This window comes from Dromiciops gliroides, chromosome 1 (genome assembly GCF_019393635.1).
Source record: "Dromiciops gliroides isolate mDroGli1 chromosome 1, mDroGli1.pri, whole genome shotgun sequence".
NCBI classification, from domain to species: domain Eukaryota; kingdom Metazoa; phylum Chordata; class Mammalia; order Microbiotheria; family Microbiotheriidae; genus Dromiciops; species Dromiciops gliroides.
This window is the reverse complement of record NC_057861.1, coordinates 396,234,132-396,255,723: the sequence shown is the minus strand read 5'-3', so window position 1 is coordinate 396,255,723 and position 21,592 is coordinate 396,234,132. Positions and strand designations below refer to the sequence as shown.

The following is a 21,592-nucleotide window of genomic DNA, read 5'->3' as shown; positions in this document are numbered from 1 at the left end:
TTTCCAAATATACCAACACCACCCAGTCATGGGGGATGTTTTAATAAGAACTGATAATTTACAATTAACATTACAGTATGTACATTACAATAAATACATGGTTGTAAACAGACAAACAAGACTGTATTACAGGTAAGGTCATTTGGTGAGAAAAAAATGTATGGCACACAAAAAAATAAATAATGCATTCAAAAATTACCATAAAGCTTTCTGTAAAATCCATTTCATTCAAGTTTTTTTTTTCTCTTTGCCATTTGTTCTAACTATACTATCTCATCATGAATTTTAACAATAACACCAGGAAAACAATGAAAATAAAAAACAGCATTACTGTGATAAGTAACTTGCAAGCTAAAATGTACTGGTTTTAGGCAAACTTGGATTCTTTTCCCATACAGTACCCAAATGTTCCACTTTCTTATGCATTTAAAAAAGAAAAGGAAAGGAAAGCTACCCATAGAAGGAATTATTTTTTTCCTCCTTAAGTAGCCATGTGATGTTGGAGCACACTTTGGCAAGAAGGGGGTAATAAAGATTGTACGATGCATTAGATCTGGAGCTCTATGTTGTTAGGCCCTTTCAAAGGTATGATTGTCCATCTGTGGTTACCTTTCACAGCATGGGGGCATTTTTAAAAGTACTTTTTTTTTTTCCTTTAGTGCAGCTATACAATTGTTTCAGGTCTGTACCTGTTTAGGTACTTATATTGCTTCTTTAAAATTACAGGCACTCTGTGGGGAAAAAGCCCTATGGATTATGGGGATGAAAGGGACATGCCGGAAAGAGAAGAAACCACAGACAGGATCATGAGGAAGCTCTGTCTGTCCTTCCTTCAGTAAGTAGGAAAGACCGTTTTCAAACTCTGAAGCCCAAACAGAAAGCAACAACAAAATGCTTCAGGTGGAATCACTGATCCAAAGGGAGCAAGACTGGGAAGCTTTGTCTTGTTTGTTGTGGGGTGAGCTACATGTGGAAAAGGGGGTTGAGAATCACTTAATGGGCTATTAGGTCAACTGCAGGGAAATCTCTCCACCAGAAGGTGCTATGTAAACATCAGGATGGCTCTCTGGAGGGAGGCCAGAGAGACACTGCCCCTGCCCCTGCCCCTGCCCCTGCCCCTGCCCCTGCCCCAGCTAGCACATAAGCAGTTGGAATTATTCTCTGCTGACTTCTCATAGTGGTCCTTGTTCTGATGGATTTTGTTTTATTTGTTGCTTATCCCATCACTAGGCAACTTTGTTCTCCCCTCTCCTTTCTTGGCTATCTATTTATAGATGCTCTTTAAATACAGAACTTGAAGGGAAATTTATAGTTGAAAAAATATCATTAAGGTATTACGGTTACCCAGTGAACATTTGGACCTCAACCTATCAACCTCTCAGACCTCAATGAAATTTCCAAGGGCTGAAGCAACAAGGACCAAGTGGAAGATACCTATTCTTATTTTCTATGGTAGGACCCTCGAGTCTACTCTGATACCCTATATATCTTTCCAACAATAGCTTTCTCTGTCTTCACCAAGGGTTAATTCTAACAAATATCCCACCTCTAACCCCAACCTGTGGCACCACCAATTCCCCTCCCTTAGGGGTAATAACTAAGAACTGGTAGATTTCTTCAGACTTTAGCATTTGTTGCCCAATAGAAGCCCTTTCTTACATTTAGCATAGACTTAAGAACTCTGGCAGGTAGCAAATATCTTTTACAAGTTTTTCTTAGCTATCAGTTCAAATTGATGTGGCTTTAAATCTTTTAGCAAAAGTCATAGAAACCAAACTGTATTAGTTCAGTTAGGCCTGGCAATGTATAGACACTTCTTTTAAAATTTCTAATGATTGCCTCATTCACTTAGCCAACCAAGTAGTCATGCCCTTTCTCTAGAAAGCTGAGAACTTCCCTATGAGTTCCAAACAATATATGAAACTGAGCAATATGATGTAACAAACTTATTTCTAAAGCATAACAATTCTAATGTCCTGACCAGACAGACCTTTCCTATTTGCCTTGGACATAGGTTTCAACATGTTTGGAAGGAGCCTGAGACAACAGCAAAGCCTCCTTCCAAGGATAGGTAGCTGGCTGTAACAGGATATATGCATATAGCATCATCCATTTTAAAGTGTGGTTCTTGTGCATTTTAGGAAAGGCTCTATTGTCTTGTTGAACACACAGTTGAGGAGGTATATCTCCAACTTTGCTCCAAAACCCACCGACTGATGTTTCTGTGAGGTTTGCTTTTAGAAAAATTAGAAAGCCCCCTGAAGGGTTGCTCAGTCTATACTATGAAGGAAAGTGCTCAGGGGAGTTACAATTCTGCTCATTTGGGAGCAGAATTAAATGAAAGGAAAACGAAAGTAAACTGGATTCTACCAAAGGGGTCTAGAGAATTCAGATTTTTGTTTTTTATGGAAGTCATTGCTATATAAAATGATGAATTGCTACAGATCAGTTGATTGCTATGAATTCTAAGGTGCAAAAAAAAAATTAAATTAGAATTATTTATCCAGTGTAGCACAGATCTGTACTGAAAACTTGCAAGTTACTCCTTAGGGGGAAAAATAACCAGTGGCAGATGAAGTTCTGAACATATTATTTTTAAATAGGTGATACCTCAATACATTTAATATTAATAAAAGTAAGCTCTACAAAAGATCTTGTTTTACATATCATACAAAATGTAGAGGTCAGTGTAGCCCTTTGAGCCACACTGTTCAGTCATATATAACAGGAAGACTTGAAATTAGAAAATTTTGCAATTTCTGCGGCTCAACTTCCTCCTGGTAACAGACTCATGCCGTGTCGCATCACACCTTGTTTCCTCCATTAGAACCTCAGGTTGCTCTGGTTGTATTCTAAAAACTTCACAAAACTTCATGTCATGTAATACCATCTTATTTCCAAAAAAAAAAATTAAAAACAAAACAAAAAACAAAACAAAACAAAAAACAAAACAAACCCCAAACCATATCAGCCTTTGGCTGACAAGCTATATACTCCCATGAAAACATGGTGGAGTAGCCTGGCTGCTGAATCAGCTCTACCAAGCTGAGATCTTGTTAAAATGCTTTTCATGAAGACATTCCCCCTTATTCTGATGCCATGGAGGTGAAAATCCTGGTTACAATATTCCTGAGTGCCAAGCTGAGTAATCAGGTTCAGTTTTGTTCGACAGACGTGTCCTGGCAGATGATAGTGAGGTGTGACCGTGGTTGTGGCATGTGACATGCACTTTGGAAACCATTTTCTACTTTTTTTTTCCCTTTAAAAAAAAAAGGAGAAAGTGACAGTCTTCATACTGTTTGTTACGTGTCAGGGGAATGCTCGTTTTCTATTGCACAAGGTTCTGCCGGACTCTCCTCCTCCTCTTCCTCCCCCACTGCCTCCTCTTCCACCTGCTCATCAAGAGGGATTTCAGTGGACTCTGAGTCTTGGGTACAAAGAGTTTTGGAGTCACTGCAGCTGGTGTCTTCCTCCACCGGACTGCCACTGTCCTTTTCTGTATCCGACTCGCCGTCTTCTTCCAAAGTCAGTTCAAACTGAAATTTCTCAGTCTGCCCTTGCCTGCCTTCCTCCTGGTCATCAGGGGCAGGAGAGGGACTCTGAGGAATTGTGCTCTGGTACCATTCGCGATTGTCCTCCAGCGTATCCAAGATGTCCTGGGCGTCAGGATGGACGAGGTCTGCCCACGTCTCCCAAAGAGGATGAACAATGTAGTCTATGAATCCCACCTGTTTCAGGAATATGATACAGAAATTATTAGTTGAGAGGAAAGAAACTGGGAATAAAAATCATTTGGACTATGGTCTCTGACCCCCCCCCCCAAATAAGCTAAATACACCAAATATCATAGGCCAGTTCAAAGAACATCATTTGAGTATTTCACAGGCAAGCAAGTAAAGGTATGAATGCCATTTAGTGAGGAAGTCAATCCATCAGTAAACATTAACACATCTACTTTGTTCCAGGCATTGCTCTAACCTGCTGAAATAGTCTTCAGCACATCGTCCAAACAATCAGGTCAAGTGCTTTTATAAATATTTAATAGATTGCCTCAGCCTGGCATGGATCTCTCCATTCTGTACCACAACAGCCCCTTCTGTCTCCACAAAGGAAGGCTGCTACTGAATATTCTATCTCCAGGCTCCATTGCTACAGGAGGTTTAACCAATCATTGATAATTGTCTTCTTCAACTGGTAATATCAACAAGTATTACTTGTTCAGAGCCATCAGCACGCCAGACAAAAAGTGAAATGGAATTTGTCCTCAAGGAGCATATATTCTATTTGGGAAAACAAACATGTCCATATATAAAGAAGATAGAAGGTAATGTATGCATGGGGGAAGGGGGTTTGCTGGTAGGCTTTATGTAGGAGGAGGCACTTGAACAGTCTTGATGGATAATGGAAAATGTAAGATGTAAAAGTGAGGAAGAAATGCATACCAGGCATGGAGGACAGCCAAGGGGACAGAGGCACAGAGACAAGAGAAAGTATAAGAGGAGCAGTTTAAAGGCCAGTTTTGTTGCATTGTATGGGAAAGGTAGCGATGTGCACTAAGGCTAAAATGGTCATTTGGGGCCAGTTTGAGAAGAGATGTGAATGCCAAATAGAGGTGTTTGTGTTTGTTCCTGGAAGTGATAGGGGGCCATGGGAAATTACTGGGTAGAGTGAACATGGTCAGATCTATGCTTGAGGGAAATCACTTTGGTGGGACTAGAGAAAGGAGAGACTCCAGACAAGGAGATCAATTGGATCAATGGTCTGGCCAATTTAGGGTATTTGGGATTTATGCTTTTTTCTTTTCTTCATGAGTCAGAGGAGGAAAATGAGGTCATTGAGTCATAAACATATATTTATAACTTAGCTTTCTAAAAAAAATTTAAAAGGAAAGTCCATGTATGGGGTCTATAGATGAAGCATCAACATGAGGAGAGCAACCCAATGTGAAGGAGTCAACCTCATGTACTGCCAGCCTCCAATGGCATGTTTCAAATGGATGATTACCTGTGACTTTTCTACAGAGGCATTGTGCTTGTCACACATGGGACTTATTTCCATTCCCCGTTCTCGTTCCCGGTCTCCCTGGCGGAAGAACTCCTCCATTATTCTGTCTGTCCACTGGCGGTAGAGCTGAAGAGGCTTCGTTGGATTGCTTAGATCTGCACAGTGCACCATATTCTGTAGGACCTAAAATAGATAAACACATTCTGTGCTCAGCACCGACTGCTACCTGATTACTCTGGGAAATCAACTTTTCTTTTCCTCCACTGGCACATTCAATGACTGTGAAGATTCAAAATACATGTAGTGTAAGATTTCTTATGAATAGCAAAACCATGATGTGTCTATGTGGTGTTCACACTTGCATTAATAGACACGAGTTATCCCACTTCTGCTGCACCTAGATATACTGAGGAAGAAAATGTTGACAGAAGGGATTAAGACCAAAGATGTTTATATGATTGGGAAAGGAAAATGCAGTAAATCCAAGAGATACTTTAGACTTAACAATAACTCTCAGAAATGAGATCCTGGAGACAGACCTTGCTTCTAGCCACAAAGTAGGGAGAGGAGAAGATGAGGAGATGGACAGAGAGAACTAAGATGCTATCTTACCTGAATCCTATCTGAATAATTATCAAGAAGAAGAACCCCAGAGCTGGTAACTTTCTTAGTTTCAACCATAGTTTTCAAGTCAGCCAGTAGATTCATGTGTTTAGACATGTCTGTTGCAAGTACCTTAACAGAGAAGAAAATATTCTATTAAACACAAAGTATACAAAAATATATTTCATCATGCTCTTTGAAAGTGGATTTTTCTTTTCCTGTGTGTTTTCTGGAGACCTAGATAACCACAGGAGCAGCTACCATATAAAGGAGTTAGTCACAACGTAAGGGGAGATTCACCTTGCTGCAGAGAACCATCCGGCAAGGCAACGGTAACCAATTCTGCTAGGGAAAAAGTGGCAATAATGTGTGTGAGAAATAATCACATCTGCTTTGCAATTTCTATCATCTGCTGGATTAGGAAAATGCTAATGGCATGTAAAGCTATATAGCTACACTGAGACAATTAATTTGATTCCCACTGTATAGGACTGTGGAGAGGCTAGGCTTGGCAACTTGAGCTGACTACATTCTGAAATCACAAACCATCACACAGAAGGCCCTCCCCACTTTGAGTGGACTTGAAGGTTCTGATATTGTCTTTTCTTGGCATCTGCCCTACATTCATATCAAAATATAAAGGGAAAAACTCTGGCCTTGCCCAGAGAAGGGAAGTTTTACAATACACAGAAGCCAAAAAAAAAAGTGTGAATTACTGATAGAATGGATAACAGACTCAGTGATGAAATAATAATAATTTTATTGTTCAGTCGTGTCTGACTTTTCATGATCCCATTCAGGGTTTTCTTACAGAGATACTGGAGCACATTGCCATTTTCCTCCTCCAGCTTCTTTGATAGATGAGGAACTGAGGCAAATAGGGTTAAGTGACTTGCCCAGGGTCACACAGCTAGTTAGTGTCTGAGGCCAAATTTGAACTCAGGTCCTCCTGAATCCAGGGCCAGTGCTCTATCCACTGTGCCACCTAGCTGCCCATAAATGCTATTATTATTATTTCATATAACAGTTGTGGCAGCTGGTGGCACAGTGGATAGAGCACTGGCCCTGGATTCAGGAGGACCTGAGTTCAAATTTGGCCTCAGACACTAACTAGCTGTGTGACCCTGGGCAAGTCACTTAACCCTCATTGCTTCATGCAAAAAAAAAAATAATAATAGCATTTATCACTTTAAGGTTTACAAAACACCATATACATATACACATATATGAGTACATATATGTGCATATATACCTATAAATACATATATATACATGTGTATATACACAGATTTGTACATATATATGTTTCAAATATCATTTAATCAGAGTTACTGACAGGCTTGAACAAAACTAAGGTGATAGTATTAAATACTAAATCTCTATACATCTATTCAAACAAAAAGTAAACTATAAAACCATGGGATGGACAGGACCTAATTTAGCAGCAATTTTTTGAAAAAGACAAGGTTCATGGGGGAGGTTCTAGTAGATTTCCACACTAACATGAGTCAAGAGTATGTGTCAAGAAAGTTAAGAAAATGTTCCAGTCTTACCTGGCCCATCCTAATAGGTCTGGGGTAGCCCAAATAGAGGATGTTGGACTAGAGATAACCTATACGGTCCTTTCTGGTTTCAAGAGTCTAATAATTTAAAAGTATGAATGGCCCCTATGTGTTTATGAATGATTGCAGTCTAATTGTAGAAGGGGGATATAGTCACATATGGCTCCGTAGGCTTGCCCGGCATGTCCTTGGGGAGTAAAATCTGAATGATGAATTACCCACCATTCTTATTCTAAACAATGGAAAGTTTGCTGATTGTGGAAAACTCTTCACAAGAAATAAGTAAGTGTCTGGCAGCAGCAGGCAGCTTCCTCCAATGGAAAGGAAGGACAAACACAGCTTTGAAAAAGACTGACACCCAGCATTTCGTGAAGGGTCACCTGTAAATGGTTTGATCCCAGACATCAGCACAATCCCCACCTCTATTTCTATTTAGAGGGTGGTGGAAGCTTTACTTACAATGTCAATGACCATCTTCCTTAATGATTGTCTTTGCTTTTTGGTCAAATTCTGGAAAATGTCACAATTTTCCTCCTGCAGCAACTTGAAGCCCACAGCTAAATGATGGTTCTCCAGGACCGATGAGTCATTGTACATCAAGGCAAGTTCAGAATCTGGAAGGAAACCGGGAAGCAAAAAGATAAATGTAGCTTATCTCCTGTATGCTTACATTTTATTTTATTATTTTTTTAAAAGATGTTGATCTGCCTTGGGGTTAGGCCTGTCCCTCTCCTCAGCATCCCAGACTGAAAATCAAGTTATGGCCTCACCTACCACTAACATAACAAAGCAGAGGAGAGAATACAAAGTTGTGGAAGGAGCCCTGGGCTGTGAGTCAGGAGGCCTGGTTGTTGGTATGCTCTCTCTGACTAGCTCTGCAGCCCTGAGCAAGCTAGTTAAGTTCCCTTGAGCTTTGGTTTCCTGTCTATAAAAGGAGGAGAGTAGACCAGATTATCTCTAAGGTGCTTTTTTCCAGTTCTTTAAAAATAAATAAATAAATAAATAAATAAATCCTATGGTTGTTGTATAAGCCTTATGTGATAAAACACTATAGTTATTTTTAATTTTTGCAAGATGCTAGAAAGTAAGTTGTTTTGTGCCTGATTACTGGGGAGAGAACCTCAGACAGTCTGTGTAGGAGGAATCATACAATTTGTGTCCTAGTAATACTCATAATTAAGGTATTTAAATGTTAATGTTGACTTTAATTTTTTTTCTTCATCATTTAGACACTTTTCAAATTGTGAGTTTGTTTCAACCACCTCTTGTACTTGTTCTTACAAGGATGATGGCCGGGATGGTAAAACACCACTATACTGTACTTCCCCCAGTGGGTTTCACAGAGGGAGGCTAGTGTTAAGCTTTCTTTCTATGACCTTATTATTCCTTCTGCTGCAACCACTCTCCAGGACACGTGAATCTTCTGCATGAATAAATCCTGCATAAATAAACCCTTTCCATAGCTACTGCAGGCCCAGCACTAGGATGATAGGAAGGTGAGGACATTCGAACAAGTAAACAGAAAAGACTATCAATGAATATAGCATCCTTTTCTCTTTCCTGCGAAGTTGGAGTGAAAAAATGTCCACTAATAATGCATATTAGCATCTTCTCCACAATGTACAATCCCTGGGAATTGCCTGGGGCAAGGGGGGTGGGTTAAGTGACTTGGCCACTGTTATAGGGAATGTGTCTGAGGTGTTGATTTCATGACTCTGAGGCCCAGTGACAGACCTTTCCATTGTATTCTTTTCCCAAGTGAGCTGGAAAACAATTTTTCCTATTTACTACAAGTACACTTACTTGAAAACTATCATACTTATTTTTGCTGTCATTGATCAATCGTGTCTGACTCTTTGTGACCCCATTTGGGTTTTCTTGACAAAGATACTGGAATGGTTTGCCATGTCCTTCTCCAGCTCATTTTACAGATAAAGAAACTGAGGCAAAGAGGCTCCCACGGCTAGTATGTGTCTGTGGCCAGGTTTGAGCTCAGGAAGATGAGTCTTCCTGACTCCAGGCCTCGTTGTCTATTTACCATGCCACCCAGCACACTATACAAATGTTAGCTATTATTATCATCAATATCATTATTATTTTCTAATGGGAATGAGAACCGAAAAAGAACTCAGATCATCCAGTCTGGCATCCCTGCTTTACTGATGAAGGAAACTAAGACCCAGAAAGGTCAAAGGTTTTGTCTAAGGTCACAGAGGTAATAATTGACAAAGGCTGAGTGAGACTTGAACCCAGGTTCTATGCCTCTAAACCTGGAGCTACTTTCCCTTTTGTTACACAATCCTTCCCACTGCTTCTGGTTGCTCAGTGTATCTAAATTCCACACACCTAGTTAAGACAGGAGCCATGGAAAAATCAAAACAGATAAACATACTATAAGAAATCAAACATCCATTTAAAATATCATTACCACAGGTTGTTCAAATATGAAACAAAACCCCTGAGAAAAATGTGAATTATAATTCAGCCCCATAAAGGAAACCTCACTAACATTTTTCTCAGAATCATTTACAATATTTAAGAGCAAACCCAATTTAAGCATGCATTTCATAAAAGCATAATATACTCACACCCCACTCATCAGGTTTCTCACAGATTATGCTAATCTTACATCTGAATGGTAAAAACAATGGGTTGTGAATGAAGCTGCCAATGCCTTTTGACAGGCCTTCCCTTTCAGTGCCATCACCCTCATCAGGCCCTAGGGTCCTTTTTCCATACACTACTCAGTTTCCCAATCAGCCCTTCAAGCTTTGTTCCTTCTACTCCAGCCTATAACCTGACATATAGTACTGAGCCCATCACCCTTTAACTTAGCAGCCAAAGGGTTTGTTTCACTCTTACGTTTCCCCGGTACCTAGAACATAGTAGGGACTTAATGAATATTTGATCATCGACACTTTAAAGACCATAAAAATCTTTCCACTTACCTCATAGTATTTCTTTCATATATCTTACACTGCACAATACCCTGGCCTACTCAGTTTCCCCACAAGTGTCTGGCATCTTGCCATCTTCATGCCTTTGTCTATGTTTTCCTACCTATCTTACTTCACTCTCTGGATGCTGAAATCCTACACATTCTTCAAGGCCAAGATCAGATGCTACCTCCTCCTTTAAGGCTTTGCCTAGTTCCTCTAAACTCAAAGTTCTCTCTCCTTCCTCTTAGCCACAAAACAGGATTAGGAGGGTTAGCAGTGACTGGTTTGTAGTGTCATTATTTGCATCTGGTCTTATTTCCCTTACTTAGATTCTAAGTTGAGAGAAGATATGAATTTATTCATGCATGTTCTGTCTACATAGTGGGTTAACTGAGAGGAAAACCACAGGCAATCTGGGACTATTTGTATAGGGGTAAACACTTTCTACCATATAGCTCCAGGAAGGAGAAATGGGGTTAGTAGATGGACATTAGAGGGAGCAGATTTCAGCTCATTATAAATAATAATTTGAGCAGCCCCACAATGGAACACCTTAAGGGGCTCTGAGATCATCATTTCATTATCCCCATGGCATGATGATTCATTTCATAGTTCTATGAGAAGAGCTTCTGGGGCAATGATGCTCATTCACAGTGAGTGGAGGCTACCAGATAATCTCATTGCCACAAGGCCTTGTTGGTATTTTTTAAAGCCATATTGGTGAAAAGACAAAGACCCCTAAAATGGATAGTGCTGCTGCTCAGGGTCAATGGGATGATGAGAACAGATGACAAAAAGTATAGCTGCTTAATTCTTATTTTGCCTCTATTTTTCTATGTCAAGGAGAACAAACTTTGGACTGGAAAGGACAGAAAACAAATGGTTCTTTAGGGGGGTTAAAACTCAAGATAAGTACAGAGATAGTGGAAGAACTCCTGGCTGCCCTTTAAGAGTTCAAGTCAACAAGACTGGTTATAATTACTGGGATCCTGCCAATGATGTTAGAAAGACTGTGAAGAATAAGAGAAGCTATAGCATTGGTAACAGGCCAACAGTTGCCTGAATTTCAAAAAGTGGAAGCAAATTGTGTGAACTGTAAGTTTGACTCTGATTCTGAGCAAAAATCCTAGAACATGTATTATTAAAGGGACTGTTAATGAACATTTAGAAAAGCAAGTAGTGATCCCAAAAAGTCAATTCAGCTTCATCAAGAACAGGTCATGTCAAAATGACTAACTATATGTCTTTTTTTTTTCGGACAGGTTACTATAATGATAAGAGTCCAAGGCTGTTAAATATAATTTGCCTTGGTTTAACGAAGCATTTGACAAAGTCACTCATGTTATTCACGAGACAGAGAGATGTGGGGTAGACAAGAGTATGATTAGATGGATTTAGAATTAGATGACTAGTTTGAATGAATCCCCAAAGCAGTTATTAATGTTTGAATGTAAACTAAGAAGTCATAGATGACAATAAGCTGTGAAGCTAACAATAATGGCATTTGGATCCAAAAAAATAATGAGACTAGAACACTGGACAAAATCCGATAGAATGAAATCTAGTTAAGAATGAAGTAAAGCCTTACACAAGTTTAATTTAGAAAAAAATCAACTTCACAAGTACATTAAGGGAAATGTCTGGCAAATATTAAGGGCCTAATAAATATTTGTAATTTATTCCCTCATTAATTCATATAAAATAGGGAAGATGTGGCTAGATAGCTGATTATCTGACAGCTGAAATCATCTAAGTGTGGACTTCAAACTCAATATGAGACAACATCTTGTAATAAGGCGACCCAGGAGACAGCATGGACTATGCTGGTTAGTAGTGCTCTACTCTAGTAGCTTACATTTAAAGTCCCCTTCAGTTGTAGGCACCATATTTCAGGAAGGACAATGGTTTAGCTGGAGAGAAAGGTTCAATGCTGCTGAATGACCGTTATAACATTTGGGGTTCAAGGGTGTCCAAAATACACTGGTGCATGTGACATAAGAAGGATAAGTAGCAGGGAGGGTCTGCAGGATGACAGGATGATGAAGGGCCCCAAAATCATGCCATATGGAAACTGGTTGAAGGAACTAACTGGGCATGCTTAAACTTTAGAAGAGAATCACTTAGGGGGATGTGACAAATGTATTAAGGGATGATCTTTACAAAAGATATTTCCTCTGAATCACCAGAAAGGACAGAAATTACAAAGAAATACATAGTAATAGAGCTACTCTTAGGGAGAAAGGAAGGGAATGCACATTTATGTAGTGCCTAATGTGTGTAGACACCATGTTAAGTGCTCCATAAATATTCTCGTTTGATCTGACTGACTTGTGAAGTATTGACTCCCCCAAGAAAAACAGTATGAACATGTTTTAGGTATGTTGTAAGAGACCCTTTGTGGAGGGTGGGGTGAGGCAGGAGAAGAAGTATGGGTTGGACTTGATGGCTGAAGAAGCACAGAATTTCACAGTTAGAAAGGACTTTAAATCTTACAGTGATGACCTTGAATTATCAAGTAAAGATTAAATTATGTCGGGTCACATGCTGCAGTCTTTGATTCCCCATTGCCTTTGAAATGCTTCAGGACTTAGTCACAGATTCATAGATGCATATATGCAAGATACTGTGTCACCTGCTAGGAATACAAAGGCAAAAAGAAAACCCAGTCCAGCCTTGATAGAGCAAACATTCTACTGAGGGATATAATATTTAAACATAATTAATTACAAAATAGTTGGAGAAGTGAGATAGCATTATCAACTAGGGTGATCAAGAAAGGCTTCTTATTTTAAAAATGGGCACTTCCGCTAAGTTTGGAAGCAAGCTAATAGCTCTAAGGGGCAAATGGAGTTGGAATTTGGAGGTGAGTGATGGCAGGAATACCAAATTCAAGGGACTTCAAAGTAGTCTAGTTGGGTCAAGAGGAGAAGTGAGTGAAGAAAGAGTGCTGAAATACACAACAGGTGGCTCTTACTAAGTGCTGAGGGCACAAAAACAAAGTAAGAAACAGGTCCTACCTTCAAGGAAATTACATTCTATTAGATGAAGAGACTCAGATAGAGGTTAATTGACTTGCCAAAAGTCACTCAGTTCCTTAATGTAAGGAACCCAAATTTCCTCATTCTTGGCTTAGTGTTCTTTTCACTATTATCTTGCTGCCTCTACTTTTTATAATCATTGCAATTATATTATTATGAGTAAGGGAAACCATGAGCATGAAACCCATGAACAAAGAGGGTTTACTATTAATTTAAATCAACCAGATATTTAGACTATGACATCATGAGTTACAACTAACCCAACAGGGCCCCCATTTTTTTTTTTTTAGTGAGACAATGGGGGTTAAGTGACTTGCCCAGGGTCACAAGGCTAGTAAGTGTTAAATGTCTGAGGCCGGATTTGAACTCAGGTACTCCTGACTCCAGGGCCGGTGCTCTATCCACTGCCCCACCTAGCTGCCCCTAGGGCCCCCATTTTTACCCAACATGGCCAGTGAGTCCTTTTATCTCTCGGTGATTCATTTTTAAAAGTGCCTTTTCTATCAGTAGTCAAAGGGAAATAGAACAAGCTAAGGAGCAGACCATTATTTATAGGACTTTTTCCAGTCCGATTCTAGATTACTTCTCATTCAAGTCTTCAACTTAAGTATAAACAAATGATCCCTACCATGCTAGAGTAATATTTTTATACTGCTTTCTTTAAAACACTACTCTTTTTTATCAGGCCAAGTTGAATATAAAATGGGGTACGATGCAAAGACCAATGTATTTGGAATCAGGAGACCTGAGTTCAAAACACCTCTACCACTTACTACCCTTTGTGATTTTGGTGACTGGCCCCCACTTTCCTCATTGTATAATAGAAAAGGTTGGACTAGATGGCTTCTGGGTCTCTTCCAGCTCTAGGTCTATGATCCTATTGGCCCTTAGCTGACATTTCATTTTTTTTTTTTTAAAAAGGAACAACACTCATTTCAAGGAGGCTCAAGGGTGATCAAAATGTCGGAACTTCAGTTGGTCCTTATTTAAATGTCAATAGCATGCCATAACTGCTCTGAATTCTCAGGAAAAAAAAAATACAAGTTTAATACTTGTCACAGATGTGAAATAAGGAAACATAAGACCCATAAAGTATCTTATAAATAATCGTATTTTCTTTTGTGTTGCTTTGAGCCATTATCATATGGTAATACCATATTGTTATTTATGAGTTCTTAGGCAAACGGATTATTCACATCTGCTATTCCTAAATCGTCTGAATCGTAAATGGTGTTCTGTGCTCCAGTGTCCTCACTCAGTCTGTTCTTCTGCCAGGCTTCTGAAATGCACTTGCTATCAACACATCTCAAAATTTTGGTGACATTCCCAATCCTCCTTTTTGTGAGTGAGTCACTAAATTGCATTTTGCCATAGGGTAGCCCTGAGGCTATTAAATGATATAAAAATAGATCCCAATAATCCCATGGGTGTGAGTTAATCCCTCTCAAAGTAGGGCTGAAGCTGAAACTCTATCTTTAAATTTGGCTGTACTGCATTGTAGGGAGAGTGAATTCCTACTAGGGCAGTGAAAATGCTGTAAATATATGCATATGGGTTATGGGAAGACTATAATGCACAGATTAATCAGAGAAATGAAAGTCAGGGGATACCAAAAGCTCATCACCTCATTGATAGGAGCCAGATCATTTAAAATTGTTTTACCTTTTAGCTTCCTCTGGTTTGGGAAGATTAATAGGACCAAGGAGAAGATCCTGGAGGATTAACTAATCCGTCATTTCCGTTTACCAATTTGAAGCACCACAGGAATATAACTTCTACCATGACTAAACATCCTTTCATAAACCTGTCATTTAAACATCTCCTAGAGAGGGGATTTCTGCATACCATGCAGGAAAAACCTGCTGGGGATAGATATCCTGTATGGTACAACAGAAAGAAAGATGGGCTTGGAGTCACGAGACTCAGAACTGAATTTGGGTTTTGTCGCTTAGGATTTGTGTGACCTTGGGCAAGACATGTCTGGGCTACTAAGGTTTCCTCATACGTAGTGAGGAGGCTGAGTTCAGTGATTTTTAATGTTCAATGAGTTCAATGATTCCTTCCAGTTCTTTTTTTTTTTTTTTTTAATTTTTGCAGGGCAATGAGGGTGGAGTGACTTGCCCGGGGTCACACAGCTAGTTAAGTGTCAAATGTCTGAGGCTGGATTTGAACGCGGGTACTCCTGAATCCAAGACCAGTGCTTTATCCACTACGCCACCTAGCTGCCCGATTCCTTCCAGTTCTAAACTGCTTGTGAGCTACTCAAGACAGACTGCCTCCAGCAAAAGATAATTATTTGTTAATAAGACAGCACATGAAAAAAGAGAGGCTTCTGTCTGCCTTCCCATGAGAAAAGTGCCAAATTGGAAGAGCACCAAGAAGAGAATGAAATAAAGGGCAAGGTTAATATGAATTCTCTCTCTAACTCCATTTTCTACTTGGACCAAATTTCTGGATCTGCATATTTCTATGCAGCAGCTACCTATGTTTAAGTCTTTCCCCAGGCCTTCTACTTGTGCATAACTAACTCCAGGGAAACAAAAAGAGACAGCAGGGCAGCTGGGTGACGCAGTGGATAAAGCACTAGCCCTGGATTCAGGACTCCCTGAGTTCAAATCTTGCTTCAGACACTTGACACTTAACTAGCTTTATGACCCTGGGCAAATCACTTAACCCTCATTGCCCTGCAAAAAAAAAGAAAAAAGAATAAAAAAAAGAGAGAGAGAGAGAGAGACAGCTACTTAGAGAGGGGTGCTAGAATTCATCCCTTGCTAGCTCTGGTTCACATCATGTGTCTAGAACAGCATGAGGGTAATTTACATAATTAAATTACATAAAAAGGAAAAATGATTAAATGCCATTAGTCACACGTCTCGAAAAGTAGGGCCATGTATAAGGGTGCAGAAAAAATTTGCTTTTCTCATTTTCCACAGAATTATTCCCAAATGCCTAACTATTAGTAACAAAGTCCTCTTACCTCTTGCTCCCACCATACCAATCCCCCCTTCCTTCACCTCCCTCAAAGAAAAGAACCAAAATTGACCGTACATACTTGTATTAATCAGGAACTGGTTTGAAACACCAGGGTGATCCACATCATGTATTGCACTGGCAAAAATTGCTGCAAGAATCTCCAAATCCGTGAATACTGCCTGGAAATCCAAATATAGATAAGATCAGTGATTTAGGTAAAAAGCCTGACAATAATTAGTGGATTAAAAACTGGACTTCCTGAGGAGAAGGAAACTTCAAATGCTTTAATATCGTGATGTAGCAGGTGGAACAGGCCTCTCTGGCCTAACATCATTTATAAAATGTCAATAATGCTATGCTTGCGCTGCCTGATTCACAAAGTTGTTATAAGAAAAGTACTGGGCAGATCTGAGTAATGATGATGATGACAAAGATGCATGCCTGCACCTTTAACTCCATTCTTGGGGAAAAATATTTCAACTCCTTTTTGTGGCCCTAAGACTAAACATTTTCTGGTGATTAAATTAAGATAACACTACCCCAAAAAAGGGGTTTTCTGCCCCCAAAAAAATTAATTTGAAAGGATGTTTTATAAAATGTTCCTAGATTTATCCAAAAACTGTAAGAGAAAATCATTGTACTATTTTCTGTTGTGACAATGATAGTACTTTACTGAGAAATATTGTAGACTACAGAAATGTAGAATGAAAGAAATAACTTTAAATAAAAACATTAACAAAATAATTAGAATTGTTTTTTCCTTTCAAAGCCATTCAGAAAAACAATTTTTTTTCACAATTTATTCACATTTTAAGCTCTTCGCAAATTGTCCCATTACTACATTTCCAGTCTTTTTATGTTTTACTCTCTCACCTCCATACACACTATGATCCAGCAAGTCTACTGTTCTTCATAGGTAACTCACCATCTCCCATCCATGCCTTTGTACTGAATGCTTTTCCACTTCTTAGATTCCCTTTCTTCCTGATAGACTATATTCCAACTTCTTTCCCAGTCTTGCCATCTGTTTGTGACTTTCCCTTTGATGTATTCTATCTATCCTGTATATACCTAGTTATTTACATGTTGTCTTCCCCATTAAAATGTGAGCTTAAGAGCAGGGACTGTGTCTGTCTCTGTATCCTCAGAGCTTAGTACCACTTGGAATGTAGTAAAGCTTTAAAAAATGCTTGTTGTCTTGGCTTGACCATTTTAAAGAATTTCTTATTCTAAGGTAAAAATCAAGAGTTGCTTTTTGCAATGCAATTTATAGAATGAGTGAATAAGTCATTCGTTACTTAATCACAATCCATAAAATGTTCATTCTACATTTTATAAAGACTAATTTGCTCTCTGTTAAAGGCCTCTTTTCTCAAATATGTTCAGGGAAGTGAACCAAATTTATAAAAATAAGAGCCATTCCCCAAATGATAAATGACCAAGGGATATGAGCTGGCTGTTTTCAGAAGAATCAAAGCTTTCAATGGTCACATGAAAAAATGCACTATGGATCACAGAAATGCAAATTAAAACAACTTTGAGGACCACCTCACACCTATCAGATTGGCTAACATGACAGAAAAGGAAAATGACATGCCAGAGGGGATGTGCAAAAAATAGGGTCACTAATACACTGTTGATGGAGTTGTGAACTGGTCCAAACATTCTGGAGAACAATTGAAATTACAACCAAAGGGCTATAAAACTGTGTATTCCCTTTGACTCAGCTATACCACTACTAGGTCTGTATCCCAAAGATCAAAAAAGGGAAAAAGACCTATATATACAAAAATATTCATAATAGCTTTTATTGTAGAGGCAAAGAATTAGAAATTGAGGGAATACTCATCAACTGGGTAAAGGCTGACTGGATTGTGGCATATGATTGTGATGGAATACTACTGTACTACAAGAAATGATGAGTGGAATGGTTTCAGAAAAGCCTGGGAAGACTTATATGAAATGATGCAAAGTGATATAAGCAGAACCAGAAGAATATTGTAGACAGTAACATCAATATTGTAAAGTGATCGACTTTGAATGACTTAGGCTTTTTTCAGCATTACAATGATCCAAGACAATTCCAAAGGACCCATGATGAAAACTGCTATCCACCTTCAGACAGAGAACTGATGAATTCTGAGTACAAATTGAAGCATACTTTTTTTTCACTTAAAAAAACTCAACCAAATAACTAATTGCTACTGGACAAAAAAGGAATCTAGAATAGGGTTAAATTTGAATCTGGAGAAAAAGGAATTTTTACCTCCAAAGCAGGCGTGGATAGCAGCACATGGGTGGACTGAACGACATCTGCAGCATGTATGTTGTTGTGATATGCCACATCAGCATGGTAATGGTCTTCTAGAGTCATCAGGTATGTAATTAAAGTGTCTACTGGAATTTTAAATGTTTTTAACAAATCCCGTTCCTGGTGATAGGAAAAAAACAAAAACCTGTCAATATGTTTTTTTAAAAATTATTGTTGTTTTCTTTAACAAAATTTTTTTTAAAATTCTGAAATGTAGTAATTATAAGTGATTTATTTGCCCAAGCTCTCAGTGGAAGTGGTGGAGGTAGGATTCAAACTCAGGTCCTGTGACTCCATGTTGAGGAGACCAAAACCAATGTTTGGTAAGGAAAGTGGAATCTAAGAAGTAACTGAAGGAGCCCTGGGCACACTAAGACCAAATCATAATTGAGTCATCCTTTGTGGGGGTCACATGGTTCCAAGTCAAAGCCCTTTGGTCTCTGGAAATCAGCTATAGATGCCAAAGGAATCACTATTTCATTTTAATGGAAGTAGCAGTTCATACCTATTTCTTTAGCAACTGGGTCAAACTGTCTGACTCCAACATTCTTTGTGAACATACTGTTGACCACCCCTGTCTTATAATGTCTCTTGCTACAACTCCCCATGAATACCTAAATATTTAAAGCTGGGTGTTTTCACAATGAGAAAATGGACTTTGAAAAAAGGAAATAGGGAATCAAGGGTAGGGATAAAGGTCAATTTGGGGGGGAGGGGCGGTGATCCAGTGGGGTTCTGTTTGATTTTGAAGTCAGCTTTCAATTCAATGTCCTATTTAGGAAATATCTAAAAACCTGATTTTAATAAAATTTCAGTCTTTTCACACCCAGTATTTTATGAACAGGAGAGAAATAACAAAACTGACCAATATGAGTTTTTCCTCTTGTCTATTCCTCTATTTATCTCTGGAGGAGATAGCAAGTGAATAACAACCCACCCATCCCCAATGGAAAATTGAGGGATGGCTCGGGAAAGATTCACAATTTAGAAAACTAACAGTCAGCCCTGAGAATAGAGAGCTATTTTAGTTCTCTTGTTGCCATACCTGAAAAATGGTGTGCATGATAACTGTCAGAGGTCGATTGCCAGAAAATTCCGCTATTTTGAAAACATGAAGACCCCATTTGTTCACATCTTCTAATTCCTAGGGTTAGAGGAAGATGAATATTAGAAAACAAAGGTTAGAAAAGCAGGCCTTTCAGCAAACAGCACTGCCCCACACCAGTTTTCAAAGAGTTGGCTTTTCCTGGAAGATAAACAAACTGAAGGCTGAGAGGAGTGAGGGGCAGGGAGGCCAGTGGGGTGAGGAGAGGAAAGAAGGGTAGGACTAAATACTCCTCCAAAGTACAAGCAGCTCTCCATCACAGATGTGGAAAATGGAATAGAACTTTGATTTACTATTGTTATTATTTGTAATAACATTAATGCTGATATATAGGACTTTAAGGAGGTAGCTAGGTGGCACAGTGAATACAGCACTGGGCCTGTAGTCACAGAGACCTGAGTTCAAATTTGGCCTCAGACATTTACTAGCTGTGTGACTTTGGGCAAGTCAGTTAATTCTGTTTGCCTCAGTTTCCTCTTCTGTAAAATGAGCTGGAGAAAGAAATGGCAAACTACTCCAGTATCTTTGCCAAGAAAACCCCAAATGAGGTCACAAAGGGCTGAACGCAACTGAACAACAAACAATAGCACTTCAAGCCTTGTAAAGCACTTTAATTATCTCATTTGATCCTCATACCTGTGAGTACCACAGGTATTATCACTATTTTACAGAGGAGGAAACCGATGTTTTGAGAAGTTAAGAGACTTGTCCACTATCACATAATAGGTATCCTAAGCAGGCTATGATGCCAAACCTCTCCTGACTACAAATTTAGTGCTCTTTCCCACTATTCAAGCCTGCTGCCAAAAACAAACAGGGGCATCTAGGTGGCACAGTGGATGAAGCACTGGCCCTGGATTCAGGAGGACCTGAGTTCAGATCTGGCCTCAGACACTTGACACGGACTAGCTGTGTGACCTTGGGCAAATCTCATAACCCTCATTGTCCTGAAAAAAATTTTTTTTAAAAAAACCAAACAAACAGAAAATCCTAGGGGACTGACTTTTTTTTGGGGGGGGGAGTTTGAGGCAATTGGGGTTAAGTGACTTGCCTAGGGTCACACAGTTAGTAAGTGTTCAGTGTCTGAGGCTGGATTTGAACTCAGGTCCTCCTGAATTCAGGGCCGGTGCTCTATCCACTGCGCCACCTAGCTGCTCCATAAATTTTTAATTGTATATAATATATGTAACAGATTGTGTTATATATTACTTATGCATGGATAAAACAAAATGTTATAATAATCTCCCTAAAAACCTGAGATACAACAGGTTTTCTTTTCATAACAGCCAAATAATCAAATATAGGCATGTGCCAGTGGCACCAGCAAATCCTTTTTCATGCCAGCACGAAAGCATGTATGTCAAAATCATTCCATTATCATGCTGGAGAACCACTACCAACAACAACCACCACTACTAAGAGGCATGGTAAACTTAGGGAGTTCGTGATCTTACCTTGGCAAGTCCATCTTCTTGATCAGTTTTCACTCCAAATCGTGGGATACTAGAATTTGTTAAACTGGAACTGTGCATCAATTTCTTGACTCCACTGATCTGGGACATTGGCCTTTTCTTTTTCTCTTTCTCCTTCTGGGTGGGAGAAGGAATCTCTACTTCATGTTGCTTGTCTTCAAAAATAAAAATGAGCATATCATGGAGTGAATTTCATTAGTCATCCCTTATGTTTTCTCATCTTAACACAGTATTTCCAGCTGAACATGGCATGTCCCACAAAGTACTTTCAAAACCCAGCAAGTAAATTCTTATTTAGGAAATTATATTGAGCAAATTTGTCATTAAAGTTTTGTTCAGTAACCAAATATACAAAAGAGGATGTAATAATTGCAATAGATAGTAAGTAAAAAACTACATTTTCCTGTATTTTTGGGTGGCGGGGTAGGGCAATGAGGGTTAAGTGATTTGCCCAGGGTCACACAACTGGTAAGTGTCAAGTGTCAGAGGTCGGATTTGAACTCGGGTCCTCCTGAATCCAGGGCTGGTGTTTTTTCCACTGCGCCACCTAGCTGCCCCATTCCTATACTAATTTTGAGTGTACCA

At 39.1% G+C, this 21,592-nt stretch overlaps 1 protein-coding gene across 11 annotated transcripts in view; it reads right to left on the bottom strand.

Annotated features, from left to right (window-relative positions):
* Nucleotides 1-1,106: 1,106 nt before the first annotated feature.
* Nucleotides 1,107-21,592, bottom strand: part of PDE4D (phosphodiesterase 4D) — a 1,961,234-nt gene continuing 1,940,748 nt past the window's right edge. For all 11 annotated transcript variants that reach the window (XM_043987008.1, XM_043987016.1, XM_043987041.1 and 8 more), the window contains 8 exons: nucleotides 20,990-21,162; nucleotides 19,476-19,574; nucleotides 18,386-18,550; nucleotides 16,199-16,298; nucleotides 7,629-7,783; nucleotides 5,617-5,739; nucleotides 5,005-5,187; nucleotides 1,107-3,728 (listed from right to left, as the gene is read on the bottom strand). In XM_043987008.1, the coding sequence (XP_043842943.1) occupies nucleotides 3,303-3,728; nucleotides 5,005-5,187; nucleotides 5,617-5,739; nucleotides 7,629-7,783; nucleotides 16,199-16,298; nucleotides 18,386-18,550; nucleotides 19,476-19,574; nucleotides 20,990-21,162 (1,424 nt within the window). In that variant the 3' untranslated portion in view covers nucleotides 1,107-3,302. The remainder of the gene's footprint in view (nucleotides 3,729-5,004; nucleotides 5,188-5,616; nucleotides 5,740-7,628; nucleotides 7,784-16,198; nucleotides 16,299-18,385; nucleotides 18,551-19,475; nucleotides 19,575-20,989; nucleotides 21,163-21,592) is intronic.